The sequence below is a fragment of the Brachyistius frenatus genome, unplaced genomic scaffold (assembly GCF_029030835.1).
Source record: "Brachyistius frenatus isolate BFR_SWC_R1_liver_20210118 unplaced genomic scaffold, ASM2903083v1 Contig_85, whole genome shotgun sequence".
NCBI classification, from domain to species: Eukaryota; Metazoa; Chordata; class Actinopteri; family Embiotocidae; genus Brachyistius; species Brachyistius frenatus.
This window is the reverse complement of record NW_027210684.1, coordinates 146576-162769: the sequence shown is the minus strand read 5'-3', so window position 1 is coordinate 162769 and position 16194 is coordinate 146576. Positions and strand designations below refer to the sequence as shown.

At 43.4% G+C, this 16194-nt stretch overlaps 1 protein-coding gene across 3 annotated transcripts; it reads left to right on the top strand.

Moving 5' to 3' along the window:
- Positions 1-221: 221 nt before the first annotated feature.
- On the top strand, positions 222-14445 carry urod (uroporphyrinogen decarboxylase). Of its 3 annotated transcripts, XM_069709793.1 has the most exons (11): positions 222-408; positions 1118-1313; positions 1643-1755; positions 1868-1947; positions 2120-2182; positions 4605-4802; positions 4977-5138; positions 6951-7085; positions 7606-7706; positions 8205-8271; positions 13252-14445. In XM_069709793.1, exons 2-11 carry the CDS (start codon positions 1282-1284, stop codon positions 13414-13416), a joined length of 1116 nt encoding a protein of 371 aa, XP_069565894.1. In that variant the 5' UTR covers positions 222-408; positions 1118-1281; the 3' UTR covers positions 13417-14445. The 3 variants fall into 3 exon arrangements, with proteins under 3 accessions (XP_069565894.1, XP_069565895.1, XP_069565896.1); XM_069709794.1 differs by lacking the exon at positions 1118-1313; XM_069709795.1 differs by lacking the exon at positions 1118-1313 and having other exon boundaries at positions 226-331.
- The last annotated feature ends 1749 nt before the right edge of the window (positions 14446-16194 follow it).

The window sequence follows — 16194 nt, the reverse complement described above, 5'->3', positions numbered from 1 at the left end:
TGGTGACTGTTCTTTAACTTTATTTGATTTTTTTTTTTTTTTGAGCCACCAGATAAAAATATAATAATGATAGAAAATGTAAAGGAAAAACTAATCGTCAAACATTTTGTTTGTTGTTTGTGTTTATATTTGACCAATTTAGTATTTTGAAAGAAAAACGGAGAAAAGGAAAAGACTATTATTTTGAAGTCTCGATTCGTTTCCTGCTCTGGTCACATGACCTTCCAAGATGTCCGCGCCTTGCAGAGCGGAGTCGTAGCAGCTGACAGAGTTGTTGTCCAGCAGGTTTAAATGACAGTCGAGGGTCCGCAAGTCGCTACTGACATATCCGGTGAGCAACGGAGGAGTTTTTCTGAAAACCTGTGACCTTCTCATTCCTGCAGACATGAGCAAAGGCGATTTAATCCTGTAAGTACTTCTGTCCTCAGGCCGCCTGAACACATTCGTGGATTCTGGTTACGCAGTTTGGCTGCTGGCTGTCAAAGCAGAGGGACCTTATGAAACCTGCCCGTGTCACTGTTATGGAAACATCTCTTCACACGATATAAATGAGTCCAGCGTCACGCTTACTGTTTATATTCCCGTTTTCAAAACAGGAAATACTATTTCCGTTCTTTGATGCTACGTATTAATCCACATAAGTACGGTTTATCTTAATTGACGAACCTTCATTCAGAAATGCAGCAGTTTAACACTCGTGCTCATATTTAAAGGTGAGGTCCCTCTGCAGCATGGGTTACGAGCTATAACACATTTCGTGGACCTTCTTATAAATTCGGCATATAGAAAAACTCATATTCTGTATTTATTTGGCAAAGCTGACCTGGTGTGAACCTTTGAGTGATGAAGCTTGTATTGAGAACTGATATTGTTAACTGACTTCCAGGATACATAATAATCCCATAATAATAATGGACCTCAACGTTTCCTCAGTTATCTCAGACAGAATATGAGACTGACTGTAAACACACATTATGATAGTGTATATTTTATGGCCTACACTATACTGTACTCTAACTGCAGTTCAGCAAATGCAAAAAAAATTATGTAGCATTTCTACCTGAAGCATGAATGGAAGTTAATATAATGTTTCATTTATTTTTCACCTGTCTAACAGTTCGATGTACTTTTAAAGTTTGAATTCCGGCCGGGTTGTGATGCATCACTGGTCCATCCAGAGCAGCCCTGCGTTCAACCGTCTCTCTGCTGCTGCCTGATGATAAGAGAGCAGACGAGCGTTATCTCTTCTAATCACTCCGCCTTTCACAGCTCCTCAGCTGCATGCCCAATGTGATTCCAGGGAAAATGGAGGGGTACGCCTATATGATAGATAACACAAGCATGCTGCTCCATTGTGGTGATTAAGACGCCACCAGTTAAACCCCGATCTCAGGATTTTATCATTTGAATTGAATTTGCTTTGTGTCCTCCAGGCTGTCAAAATGGCTTCGCTGGGAGTCAGTAGAAGCAATGAATGTAACTTGTTGTCCACCTGAACATGTTCTTGTGTCTTTGACTTAACAAGACTTGCTTTCTGACGCCGGTTTCTGTTCACTGCAGCAGGATTATCATCTGTGTGTTTGATGCTTAAAGCTGCACCAGGAACGAACCGATGCTAACCTCGCGGTGTTTCTCCATTCAGCCCTAAAGACTTTCCTCAGCTGAAGAATGACACGTTCCTGCGAGCGGCGCGAGGGGAACAAACGGAGCACGTCCCGGTCTGGTGTATGAGACAGGCTGGAAGATACCTGCCAGGTACACACCTCTGATCAGCACGTCTTCCTTTCTGTACAATGTTGCATGTTCTTCATAACAGTGTGCGTCTGACCTGATCGGTCTCTGGTCGTCGTTCACGCATCGTCTGCAGAGTTCCGTGAGTTCCGAGCGGGGAAGGACTTCTTCGAGACGTGTCGGTCACCGGAGGCCTGCTGTGAACTCACCCTGCAGGTATGACATCTAATTTCACACACCGATAACATCCGCGCCAGCAAACCAGCATTTCCTACTTAAAGTTCCTGTTGTGTCGTGTTGCTGTGACGGAGTGATTTACACACCGTGTTCACCACAAGCTGACGAAACATGAGTGCACGTTATTCCTTTTCTGTTTCTCCACTTTCAGCCTCTGAGACGTTTTCCCTTCGATGCTGCCATCATCTTCTCAGACATCCTGGTTGTCCCTCAGGTACGACTGTCAGGACCAGAATCATTAACATGTCAAGCACATTTATTTCTGGGCAAAGTGTCAGTGGCAGAATTAAACCTGCGTTAATCTGTTATATTCAAGACTAACATTTAGTCAAATTAATGTCCAATACTAAAAAAAAGTCTGCAGTGCAAAATTTGCCACTTATTGGAGCTTTTTTTTTTTTTTAACTCGTAGTTCTAATTTTATGGCCTAGAAGTTCATCAGAGCCTGAATGAGAGTGAATAGTGGACAGAAACACTCAAGAAAGCTGCTCCAGCAAATGGATTGCAAACATTCTGGCAATATGGACAAGTTTGGAAGTTCAGTCAACATTTAGATGACGCGAAGTGACTGAGATTCGTAAAGTTGTTTTTGTGCTTAAAAGCTGTGGATCAAGTTGCACTGAAGCTGCAGGAGTAAATGTGTGTTTTAAGGTGAGACAGTAGGAGTGTGTTCCCGGCTGTTTAATGAATATTGTGTGTGTTTGCCAGGCTCTGTGTTTGGGGCTCGGTGACAGCTGATAGAGGAACAGACTGATTGCTTTGGACAGAAACTGCATCGCATTGTTTACTTATAATTTTCCAGAGCAAAAAAAATCTAACTGCTGTGCAGAATGTCTCTTTGATCCTGTGTGGCTGATCAATAATACTGATTAATTCCTGTATTGACACAGTTTGTTGGGAGTGAAGCTCTGCCTGTTTACACCGCAGTCATGTCTGAAATGAGTTTCTGCATGAATCAATAATTAACATCTGGCATATGTCCAGTGTGTGCTGTATTTTGAGGGAAGAACCGGATCTCCTTGCATACTAATATTACGAGTGTAATAACCAGAATGAGCACGCTGGTATTTTTAGCTTGCGCAGCAGATAACACTGATGTTGATGGTGTGAGGGGGGGGTTACTGTGATTTGTGCTTTCGACCCACCAGATGATCTCTTTGGACACACACAGTTCATCTCTGGCAGCTTGTTGCGCTAACTTTCTGTGGTGTGCTTTAGCATGTAGCTCAAACAAAGGTTTGCAATACAAGGATGCGTGTCGATAACACACAAGTTCACCTCAAAACAGTGTTCACGCAGGTTTCCAGCTGACTGATAGAGAAACTGTTCATGTAATAACTTTAATGAGAAACCGGTCAATTAGCTGATGATCTGACCTTTTATCTGTCAGCTTGTTCTGATCTCTGCCCCCTTGTGGCCAAATGGGCTAAAACACCTTAAATAGCATACTAGTGTGTTTAAGCAAAGACTGTACATAAAAGTGGACGTCGCTTTGGGTCTGAAAAGTAATGCCAATGCGGAAGTACTCGAAAGTGCAATACCACTGAGGGTCAAGGAGCAAAACTCCACTGACTCTCATACAACTTCTTTTATGAGATACAAATTCAATACATTTGTTTCCAGATCATTTTGGTTTTATTCACTAAATTCATTCCTTCTGATCAGTGTTCTAAAAAAATGAATCCATGATTGATTAGATATTCGGGTTAGGTTCTCTGTCAGATTCACTGCTCACTCCTTCCCGGCTCTTCCAAAAATGTTCACTTTTGACTGATAAACCAAGAAGAAAAGCCAAACTCCAGACTTTAAAAGAGCAGCTTTTAAACCCATCGAGGACTTGCGTCTATTTGTCAATTGTTTTCGTTACCATTTACATACTTAATACTGTGAGTCAAATTATTTTTGAGTTTTTTTTTTTTTTTTTAATCAAAATCACTTTCCTTTGATGAGTTATCTGGTTCTCAGGACAGTCAAGTAAATTGAATCCAATCATATATGATTAGGTGTGAATCTGTGTTATTACAAACAGCTGAGGAACTTTCTACCTTCTGTCTCGGTGGATGTAATATAAGATGCTTTGCAGTTTTTAGCATTATATATACATCTATAAAGTGTTAGTGATCAGTGTATTTCCCCCAAAATATTCCAAATATAAAGAGTTAATTTATGGAGGAAACCACAGCTGTCTGATATGTGATATCCCCCCCCCCCCCCCCCCCCCCCCCCCCCCCCCCCCCCCCCCCCCCCCCCCCCCCCCCCCCCCCCCCCCCCCCCCCCCCCCCCCCCCCCCCCCCCCCCCCCCCCCCCCCCCCCCCCCCCCCCCCCCCCCCCCCCCCCCCCCCCCCCCCCCCCCCCCCCCCCCCCCCCCCCCCCCCCCCCCCCCCCCCCCCCCCCCCCCCCCCCCCCCCCCCCCCCCCCCCCCCCCCCCCCCCCCCCCCCCCCCCCCCCCCCCCCCCCCCCCCCCCCCCCCCCCCCCCCCCCCCCCCCCCCCCCCCCCCCCCCCCCCCCCCCCCCCCCCCCCCCCCCCCCCCCCCGATGTTTGGATGATTGTGTCTTTCACTTTTAACATTTTGATCGTCAGCACCGTTTCTTCGTAAACATGATGCAACATCTTTCCTTCCTCTTCCTCCCTGCAGGCGCTGGGTATGGACGTCCAGATGGTGGCGGGTAAAGGTCCCACGTTCCCAGAGCCCCTGAAGGAGCCGGAGGACCTTCAGCGGCTGCAGGTCAAAGTGGACGTAGACAAGGAGCTGGGCTACGTCTTCAGAGCCATCACGCTGACTCGACACAAGATCGACGGCAAAGTGCCTCTCATAGGATTCACTGGAGCTCCGGTTAGAAATGGACATGCGCACACACACACACACACACACACACACACACACACACACACACACACACACACACACACACACACACACACACACACACACACACACACACACACACATTCAGAGAAGTACAGTAAAGCCTGCATTCTCTCACCTCTTGGCTGCGTCCCTCCACAGTGGACACTCATGTCCTACATGATAGAAGGCGGAGGCTCCAACACCCACTCGAAGGCGAAGCGCTGGCTGTACCGGCACCCCGAGGCCAGCCACATGCTGCTGAGGATGCTGACGGATGTGATCGTGGAGTATCTGCTGGGTCAGGTGGCAGCGGGAGCTCAGGTCAGCAACATTCAGCTTCAAACCACTGCAACTTGTTTTCGTTTTGGTGATATATAGGTGGCTGATACAACAATGAGATTCCAAAAATGTTGTAAATGTAACGGGAGCTCAGACCTCAGCGGTTCACTGTAAGCCATATATTGTGGGGCATTTGAGAGCTGGACATAAATACTTTTTGCAGATCGTGGCAGCTGCTGCACACAGAAACCAACCTGCCTCTCAGTATCAGCACAAAATCCAGTTGAGGCAGCATTTTTTTTTTTTTTTTTCGTTTTGTTCCTCCAAAATTGAGCACAGCCTGAGAGCACAACTCTGGATTATTACAGGACGTCTAGACGGTGTCACCACAGCAGAGAACAGGGCTGCTTTTACTGCAGGACTCTGTCTGGGGCAGCAGGGCATCTCTACACAGTTTGTCCTCATACCAAGACAACACAGGTCCATGTCCCTTGGTGGAACTGAGCAGCCACTCGGCTCAGCTTCTGAAATGAAACATGATTTAGTTCTCCACTGAGAGGTTAGTTTAGAAGAACATTAACAAACATAAAAGTGGATAGAATAACTTGCGATTAAAAACAATAACTGTTGTCCTCCTTCGAACCTTTAGAAGATATGAACTTAAAGTGGTGGTTGACAATAGACTGTAATAAAAACCGGTGCAGTTTGTGTTTTGAAAAGTGAAGCCAATGCAGTTGCCTTGAAATGTAATACTACTGAGAGCCACTAGGGGCTGGCTCCAGAAAACCTCTGGTTCCCGTAGACTCCCATTCAGAAAGCATCAACTTCTCTCATGAAGTCAATGCATTTTTCCCACAAACCATGATGATGTCATTTGTATAAATTCTCTCTGATCACTGTTCTGAAAATTAATCTACAATTAATTAGATATTAGGCCTCAGAGAGATTTGCTTGGCGGGGTTTCCTGGTTTGATTGACAGGCATGGAGTGCATTTAGGTTTTCTGTATAGGTGGGTGTGGCCCATCTAACTTTGGTCACTTCTGACTAAAAACAAAACAAAATGGCATCGGGCAAAATACCAGACTGGAGGCTTCAAAACGGAAGTTCAGGATGGTTGACTGAAAGCAAAACTAAGAATACATGTTTAACACAATCTTTCAAATCTTCTGAGCAGGATCCATTAGAATAACTTCTTCAAAACAACATTTGTCACATGAAATACAGCAGTAATGTGTCTTCCAGTGTGTAATGTTTCCTTTTGAGAAAAACTCACCTGCATTCGTCCAGATTAACTAAAAGTACATTTTTCTCCTGCTCCCCTGTGTGTGTGTGTGTGTGTGTGTGTGTGTGTGTGTGTGTGTGTGTGTGTGTGTGTGTGTGTGTGTGTGCGTGCGTGTGTGTGTGTGTGTGTGTGTGTGTGTGTGTGTGTGTGTGTGTGTGTGTGTGTGTGTGTGTGTGTGTGCGTGTGCGCGTGCGTGCGCATGTCCCCGTGTGTGTCCGTGTGTGTCTGTGTCCGTGTGTGTGTCCATGTGTGTCTGTGTCCGTGTGTGTGTCCGTGTGTGTGTCCGTGTGTGTCCGTGTGTGTGTCCCCGTGTGTGTGTCCGTGTCCGTGTGTGTGTCCATGTGTGTCTGTGTCCGTGTGTGTGTGTCCGTGTGTGTGTCCGTGTGTGTGTCCATGTGTGTCTGTGTCCGTGTGTGTGTGTGTGCGTGTGCGTCCGTGTGTGTGTGTCCGTGTGTGTGTCCATGTGTGTCTGTGTCCGTGTGTGTGTGTCCGTGTGTGTGTCCGTGTGTGTGTCCATGTGTGTCTGTGTCCGTGTGTGTGTGTCCGTGTGTGTGTCCGTGTGTGTGTCCAGGCTCTGCAGGTGTTTGAGTCCCACGCCGGCATCCTGGGACCGGTCGAGTTTAAAGAGTTCTCACTGCCTTACCTCCGAGACATCGCCCGCCGCGTCAAAGACAAGCTGAAGGAGGCAGGACAGGACGTCCCCATGGTGAGAGAGACACAATATGAACACAAGCTTTGGTCCCACAAAGATATGTATGTACACAGGACATTTTGACATACTCTAACACACGTCAGCATGCACACGCTGCAAAAACATGAAGTCTTTCATCTGTACCTGAAGTCAACAATGAGAACATTTATTTATTCATCTGTTGCATCATTCTATTTATCTTTTTGTGCTTATTAGTAGCTGCTATATTAGTTTCAGTACTCTGTTCTATTCTTATCAGCAGTGTGTTGCTTCAACAACAATGTTTCCCTGGAGGCGTCATTAAGGATTCATTCAGTCTAATGAGAGCCACTGTTACACTGTATCACCTGCAGGGGGCAGCATTTCACTAAACATTCTATCTTGTTTATGTTACTTTCCTCTGCGTGCTGGTGTGTGTGTGTGTGTGTGTGTGTGTGTGTGTGTGTGTGTGTGTGTGTGTGTGTGTGTGTGTGTGTGTGTGTGTGTGTGTGTGTGTGTGTGTGTGTGTGTGTGTGTGTGTGTGTTTTTTTACCAGATTGTGTTTGCTAAGGATGGTCACTACAGTCTGGAAGATCTTTCTCAGTCTCATTATGAGGTGATCGGGCTGGACTGGACCATCGACCCTCAATCAGCACGGTACACACACACACACACACACACACACACACACACACACACACACACACACACACACTCTCTCTCTCTCTTACTGGTCTGCACCAAGCTGTGTGTTAAAGCTGCCACATCCTGTTTGTAAAATGTGTTTAAATACCATGCGGCTCCTTCTATTGTAGTTTCTATGATGCGAAGCACTGAATCATGTCTGGAATGTGAGCATGAATAGACAAAGATCAATACAGTGAAAAGCAGAAGCAGGTACAGCCTCAAAATCTACCCTCGCAACCAGACTGTAAAAAAAATGCAGCCAATTTTTTGCAGCAGCGACGGTGACCTGCCGTTGGTGTTTCCTGAACAGCAGGTTAACCTTGCTGACCTCCCTCTCTCGTCCCGGGTCTGTCACTGAGTGAAGGATTTAAGTCAACAAACATTTCCCGCTCTACTCATCAAATACTTAACCTGCTGTTTAAAGGATTATCTCTTGTGTCCTGTGGTGTGTCTGTATTGCGTATTCAGGGAGCGCACAGGAGGGAAGGTCAGCCTGCAGGGAAACATGGACCCTTGTGCTCTCTACGCTCCAAAGGTAACTTCCACTCCCACTCCGGTTCAGACCGGCAGCGAAACTCCCGCTGAAACACTTTAGTCTTGATTGTTCCAAGAGCCTGTTTGTTCACTTTCAAGTTATGAGAACACTCTCAAACATTTAGAAAACCCATCTACAGTAAGTCTTTGTGATTAATGGTGAACCATTAATTAGCGGTGGACTACACAGAAACTTAACCTGAAAAGAAAAAAACACGCTCTTCTCTGAAACAAGTTCAAACTGACAGACAGAAGTCTTCTTCATCCCCTCTTCTCCATTCTGTCTTCAACAGAACGGAAACTGTGCTTTGGATTTTCCATGTTACACATCACTCTAGATCAGAGGTCGTTAAAATGAAAGTGTCCGAGAGCTTCTCATGTTTAGTAACATGTATTCACATAGCTGAGCTCCACCCAAACCAACTGAATAAGCTTATTTTTTGTGAACAATAACAAAACGCTATTCAACACACATTTTGCAACACACAAGCTTGAATTCAACAGCGCGTGCATGTTTTGTTCTGTATGCATTTCTTTATGTTTTCTAATTGATCACAATCACTCACATCTGTCATAGAAAACCAAAAAAGCATCTTTATTACTTACTTTACTTGTCTTTATTTTCTGTCTGTCCACATATCACTATCACACGCCTTCCATTCACATGCCCTTCGACCGCAGCTCTTTTATTTTAAAAAGTCACAGCGTTCAGCCAACCAGCAGTGGAACTTTGATCTTTCTCTCTCTATGACAGACACTCACTTTATAGCTCCGCCCCACTGTTGCAGTCCAGCCAAAAATATTGTAATTATGTTATTTACCTCATTTATGAGCACCTGTTCCTTTCCAGCTCACAGTGAGAGTCTCTGCTGGGTTTTGCAGGTCGCGCTAGTTTCTGTCCTCTGATCTTTTTATGATTTTTTTTTTTTTAATTTCTAAATCTCTGTTATAAATAAAAAAAAATGCTGAAATTGATGGCCAAATATACCTGACATATGCACTGCATGTTGTACAAACCTTCAGCAAACTACTCAGAAACACATAACGAGCTACTAGTGGCTCGCAAGCGACGTGTTGGAGTACCCCTGTTCTAGATAATGTTCTAGATAATGCAACAAATGAAAATGGCACAAAACAGCGAGACCCTTCACCTGATGTTTTGTCGGAGAAAACTATTTTTGAACCAGTCACTGTAGTGGAGTGTCTGTTCGTAGCGCCACACTTCAGCTGCTCCACCTCTCAGGTTGGGTGACTGCTGTCGTCTTCCAGCTGCTACCCCTCCACAGATGAAGTTATGGACTCAAGGGACACTTTTTTTTATATTTCCTCTTCAAAAGTGGGGTTTCTTGAAGTTTTCTTCAGTTCTTTTTTCCACCATTTGAACTTTCCCTCCATTCAGTCTGGTTTCCATGGCTACGACTCCATGACCCACAGCAGCTGTGGTCAGAGGAACATCAGGCTGCTTGGAGATGCTCTTGTAGACCTCATGGCTCCATGCATGGCAGATATTTTCCTTCCTCATCTCCTCAGCTCTCTTCTTCTCCGTTCAGTGTGGTGCTCACAAACAGCACAATGAGGACTTTTTATTATTTGGAATGAGAACACCTCTTTCCATCGACTAGAATTAGTTCTTTGAACATCCTTTTTAAAGACATTAAACATTTGTCCAGCAGGGTTAGAGTTCTTCATTATAATTAATACAGTCATCAGGAATATTAGAATGAATGTAACATCACCACTCCATCTTAGGACAGAACTGAGACCGAGCCGATGACACTTCTTCCAATATGCCGGTGACATTAAATGGCCTGGTCGCACTCGTCATAACAATCATTGACCATCTGGTACCTGTTTTAATAATCTCAAAATGTGTCAATGTTCAACCACAAGCAGCCTCCTCTCCAGCCTTAGAATCCCTGCAGTTTAAATTAGCTCTTTTCAATGTCAGATCTTTTAGCCAATAAATCTTTTCTGGTTAATGATCTCATAATTGATAAAGAGTTTGCGGCCACCAACAGCATTATTTCTGCTGGAACTCAGAGTTGATCTGACTAAGTATCACCAGATATGATCGGTTAACTCTGAATGGAGACTTGAATATTCATGTTAATAACAAGAACCACCACAAAGCTATAGAGCTTAGAAATGTACTTGACAGCTTTGAACTGAACCAACATGTAAATGAAGCCACCCACCAGCATGGAAACACTCTGGACTTGGTGATAACAAGAGGGTTACACATGGATAACGTTTCAGTGTGTGAATTACCGATCTCTGACCATCACTGTATATTTTATCATGTGATTGTAACTATGCCAAAGACTAAAAGGGAAATTCTGGTTCAAAAGAGACTCCTTGATGAAAGGGCTGAAGCTAATTTCTCTGAGCTGATGAGATCAATTGAGCCCTACAATCATGAGTGTTCTTTAAACGACACGGTTGAACACTTCAATAACACTCTGTCGTCTGTTTTAAATACTGTTGCTCCTTTTAAATGTCAGAAATAAGTCAACTTTTCGAATCTCCCCGTGGTGAAACAATAACAGGGTGAAAGAGAACAAGAGAACTTGTCGGGCAGCTGAAAGAAAGTGGAGGAAAACTGGACTCCCAGTTCATGACATGCCACAGAAGCCATAACAGCAATACATCTGGCAAGATAGGATTACTTTTTTGAGATTATTACAGCGAATCCTGGAAACTCAAGAAGATTGTTCTCCACTATTGACCAGCTCCTCAACACTAGCTCTGCCCCCCCCCCCCCTCCTCCCCTCCCTCCGGCAGGTCTCGGCATGAAAATGTGAAGAACTAGCAGTGTTCTTCAGAGACAAAGCCACTTCAATCAGAACCAGTATTGCTGTTTATGTTCACACAGATGAACTCCAAATATCTTGTAACACAGATGCAACCATGGAAACATTCACCTCCATCACATTAACTGAGCTTTGTAAGACTGTCACTGGGTGTAACTCCTCCACTTCCTGTATTGACCCAATAGCATCAGTGTTTTTTAAGCAGGTATTCAACAGTATTTCAAGTCTTGTCCTCGATAATATATATATATATATATATAAACACATCCCTTCAAACAGGCATTTTCCCAGATGCCTTCAAAGCAGGTGTTGTAAAACCGTTACTATAGAAACCCAATCTCGATGTCAATGCATTGACCAGCTACAGGCCAAATATCCAACCTTCCATTTATTAGTGAAATACTTGAAAAGATAGTTTCAGTGCAAATAAACTCTTTTCTTAAAGAAAACCATCCTGGAGGAGTTTTAGGCTTTAGAGCACATCACAGCACATCACAGCACTTACTAAAATAATCAGCGACCTGCGAATAAACTCAGCCTTTGATTCAATTTATTATGATAGCCTGATCTATCGTCTTGAGAAGTCGGTTGGTCTGTCCGACCGTCTTAAACTGTTTCAAAACATACATCAAAGGGAGGAAGTTTTCTGTCAGCATTAGAGATCAAGTGTCAGAGAAACATGAAGCTGCTGTGGGGTTCCACAGGGAAGCTGCCTCGGTCCTCTACTGTTCTCACTCTACATGCTGCCACTGGGGAACATCATTAGAGAGCACAATGTTTGTTTTCATAGTTAAACAGATGATATACAACTGTACATCGCCACTGAACCAAATGATAATGCAGCCATATGCTCCATCACGGAATGTCTTTTAGCAATAAATAAATGGATGAGCAATAATTTCCTAAAATTAAACGAGGATAAAACAGAAATCCTCCTCATCGGCCCCAAAACCAAAAGAGAAATCGTAGAAAATGATCTGGGGCAACGAACTCCGTGGGTACGATCAGAGGTAACCAGTCTGGGTCTAATCTTAGACTCTGATCTAAATTTAAAGGGAAATATTAACAAGGTGACAGAAACTTATTTTTTCCACCTTAGAAACATAGCCACGATGCGGCCGTTTGTAAATCAGAGATGCCGAAAAGTTGATTCATGCCTTCATTTCTATCCGACTGGACTACTGTGATGCACTTTTTACTGGCCTACCAGAGAAAACAACAGAGGGACTTCATCTCATCCAAAACTCTGCAGCTCGAGTATTAACCAGAACCGAGAGAAGAGAACACATTAGTCTAGTTCTGGTTGCTCTGCACTGGCTGCCTGTAAGACACAGGATCGACTTTAAAGTCAAGCCTGTGTCATACGAAGCTCTTAATTGGCTCAGACCAAGTTACATTGCTAACTCTCTGGTTACCTATGAACACCTCAAGAACACTGAGATCATCTGCTGCTGGTTTATTGGAGGTTCCCAGCAACAGCTGAAAGACAATTGGGGATTCAGCTTTTGTCAGTTCTGCTCCAAAGCTGTGGATCAAACTATCTGTTAGATATCAGGGAAGCTAGCTCAGTTCATACTTTCAGAAGAAAGCTCAAAACATATCTCTTTACTTTATCCTTTAACTTGTTCAGTTCTCCTGAAGCTCTCTTGCACTTGAACTACCGCGCCTTTAAAATGCATATCGCTCATTTTATATTTTAACTATATTTGTTTAATTTTATGCATTTTATCTGTTTCTTATGCATCTCATTTCTTTTCTATATTTTTAAATGTTCCTTCGTATCTATTTTTATGTGAAACACTGCATGTAATTCTCTTGCCGTGAAGCACTTTGAGCTGCATTTCTTGTATGAAAGGTGCTCTACAAATAAATTGTATTATTATTATTATTATTATTATTATTGTTATTATTAGTAGTATTATAGAATATCCACACCCAAAATGCTTTAACATGAGTCATTTAGTTCTTGATAACCGGACGACTCTTTGTTCAAATGCAACCTCACATTCGTGTTATGAATCCCGTTTTCATTCCAAGTGTTTCTACCTGTTACAGCGAAGAGCTCCAATGTTCACACACAGTTACAAAGATGGTTTACCCTGTAACCAGGTTAGAGCAAAGTATGGGCTCTACCTACCAACCAGCTGAATCTTCCTCCTCCTCTTTTTCAGGAGCGAATTTCAGACATCGTGAAGAAGATGTTGGAGGGTTTTGGCACGAGAGGCTACATCGCCAACCTCGGCCACGGCCTCTACCCCGACATGGACCCGGAGAACGTGGGCGCCTTCGTCCAAGCTGTGCACCAACACTCAAAACAGATGATCAAACAAAAGTAATGAAAATCAAACGTACAATAATGCATTAGTTTATTAAAAACTGTGAAAAGTAGGAATTGTTGGTGTTTGAATAACATCAAGAAAAATTTTCAGCTTTTAATGAATCAATTCCCGGTAATTTAGGTCATTTTTACTTTGCATAAAAAACCAAAAACAACCACATCTGAACACAAATATAAAATTAAAAAAAACATCAAAATCACCATTCTCATCCTGTGCAGCTTTTTAGGATAAACATGTTGGTTTTCTAAGACTCTTCATCTATAATGTGTTTATCTGACTGGAGTGGATTATGTGTTGAGGGATGACATGATTTTTGCAAGTACGCGTACATTAAATGCTTTTTAAGTGCTATGTGATGGTATTTGTATTAATACTGGATCTACTTCAAAAAAAGGTCTAACAGCTTTGACTTGTAAAATAAATAAAGCGTTTAGATTTTTTTTTTTGTATCCAATCAGAACTCCCAGAAATATTACTATTCATAAAGGATTAGAATAGATGTAAGTATCTTCAATCGACACTGAGCTCTTCGTCGGTACAATGAGTTTCTCTCTGGAAGGACGCCAAAGAGAAAAAAAAACAAAAAGGATCCGAAGTATTGTGAAATCAAAAGCTGGTGATTTTGGTAAAAGGGTTTTAGCAAGGGACACTGCTGCAGTTATACAATCCATTTTTTATGGGAAAATGTCAACACGCAGCTGCCGAACATCTCATCTGTGAATAAATCCCCCGCTGGATCTCGGCGTCAACAGTCTTATCCTGCTGATGGAAAATCTTTGAAGAAATTCACATTGTATGAGAAGATTCCTTATACTGGTTTATTCTTTTATCCACCTTAAATCTGATTTTCTCTCGTTTTTATTTCATTAACTCGCACTCGTGAAAAAGTGGCTTATGAAATGAATGACGTTGTGATCATGCCGACTGAGAGGCTGCATGTGTTTGGAGATTTTAATAGCAAAACCCACGAGTCCGTCTGCCTGATTTTTTCCAGTTGTGTCAAATAAAGATAGATTATTAATAAAATGCATGTTGTTTTATATTCATCCAGAAAATCTGGCGTAAGCTTTGGCCACTCAGCCTGCAGCTTCAGGCTTTGAACATGGTGTTAATTCTTCTTTATGATGTGCATCACTTTAATCCTGACTGAAATGTCTCAACCAATGGAGGAATATTTTTACGAAACTTGGTAAAAAGCCCCCCTCGGGATAAATGGTAGTGACTGATGATCCCTAAAAACAGCACTCCAGATTTAGCATCGCAGTCCTTCAACGCCCTCAGACTCACCACGGACATGGTTGGTTAAAAATGGCCAATTCAAACATTCTTCTTATGAAACCCATTTTTTAGCAAAGTCTTCTGCCTACATAACCCACAGCGCAACTTGCTTTTGAATAGAAGTGTCCTCGACTTCATTTGATGGCCACCTACCTTCATAAGCTTTGACCTTTCCCATCGGCCTCAGCTGTACTTTGTATGTCAACACACTGACACATGCTGCATATGCCAGATATCAACGATAAAGGATATCGCTTGTCCACCCTCTGTGTGTCCATCCCGTCTTTCTCTGTCTTCTTTTCAAGCACCTTCGTCGTGTTGCAACTGAACAGAAATAATATAACTGACTTGCTGTCTTGCAAATGACATACTCCTCTTAGTACACTAACAAATAGTGCTCTTACGTGTTAGGATACTTACCTGGTAGTGCAGGAATTTTAACAAGGTAGTGTTGTTCAAAATCACACACTGCCCTTCTGCACTGACCGGAAATAACGTCAGCGTGTGAGTAAATCACCCGCCTAAATATCTGCAGCTTTAATTATTTTACCCACAAATGAACATGTTTTCGTGCCCTCTGTTTAAGAGACTCAATAAACACGCTGATTCTTCAGTCCAGCAGCAGCAGTGAAAATGTGAAAATTCTTTACGTCAGTGGCCCCGCCCCCTTCCTCTACGGAGCCAAGATGCCGACCGGTCAGGATAAAAAGTGTCGAGCGTTTCGCACTTCTTCTTCGGACCGTTTTGAGTGCACACTGCGTGTTTCTGCACTTGTACTTGTGAACGCACTGACGCACTCAAAATAGTGAGAGTTAGTGCACAAGTACGCCGTGTGGAACACAGCGATTGACATTCACCTTTATTTCTGGTTGTTGTTCCGCAAATCACTGAAGGAAATGAAGCTTATTCTACTGGTGGGATAGGAGTGACTAAAAATACGAAAGATTATGTCAGAAACTTGAACCACTTCCATACTTTCTGTTTGCTTTGTTGATGAATGTACAGCCTGAGATTGGGAGGCTGAGGCCTGGCCCAGAAAACGGGGACAGAGACGTGACAGTGACTGGGGCTGTAAGTGGGACAGAAGTGAGATGGTGTCCTGCCTGAAGGTGTGGGAACACGTTTTTATCAGCCAGTCTGAAGTCCTCTGAGAAATGCTTTGTAATGAAGGTCTATATAAATAAACAGCTCAACCAGCACAGCACAGTGTGGCCTCTGGAACAGCGTAAACTAAAGTTGTCTGAATGGATCAGCCGGAAAAAAAGGTCACACAGTTAAAATGCACATTTAACAGATCATTGATTTGCACCCGCTGGATCTTGTAGTGTTTTCCAGTCCTGAATAGTCACCGCAGTCTTCCCTCCCCGACCTGACCCTGACAGCAATTACAAGCTGCAGTGTCCTGACAACAGGTTAGGTAGGGAGGTAGGTAGGTAGGTAGGTAGGTAGGTAGGTAGGTAGGTAGTTACTTTATTAATCCCCGAGGGGAAATTTTTT

Bases quoted from the DNA above. Each gene is read 5' to 3' on its own strand.
- urod (XM_069709793.1), top strand. From the start codon at position 1,282: ATGCCCAATGTGATTCCAGGGAAAATGGAGGG. The intron at 2,183-4,604 runs GTACGACTGTCA...TCCTCCCTGCAG, and splicing joins ACATCCTGGTTGTCCCTCAG to GCGCTGGGTATGGACGTCCA. The intron at 8,272-13,251 runs GTAACTTCCACT...CCTCTTTTTCAG, and splicing joins GTGCTCTCTACGCTCCAAAG to GAGCGAATTTCAGACATCGT.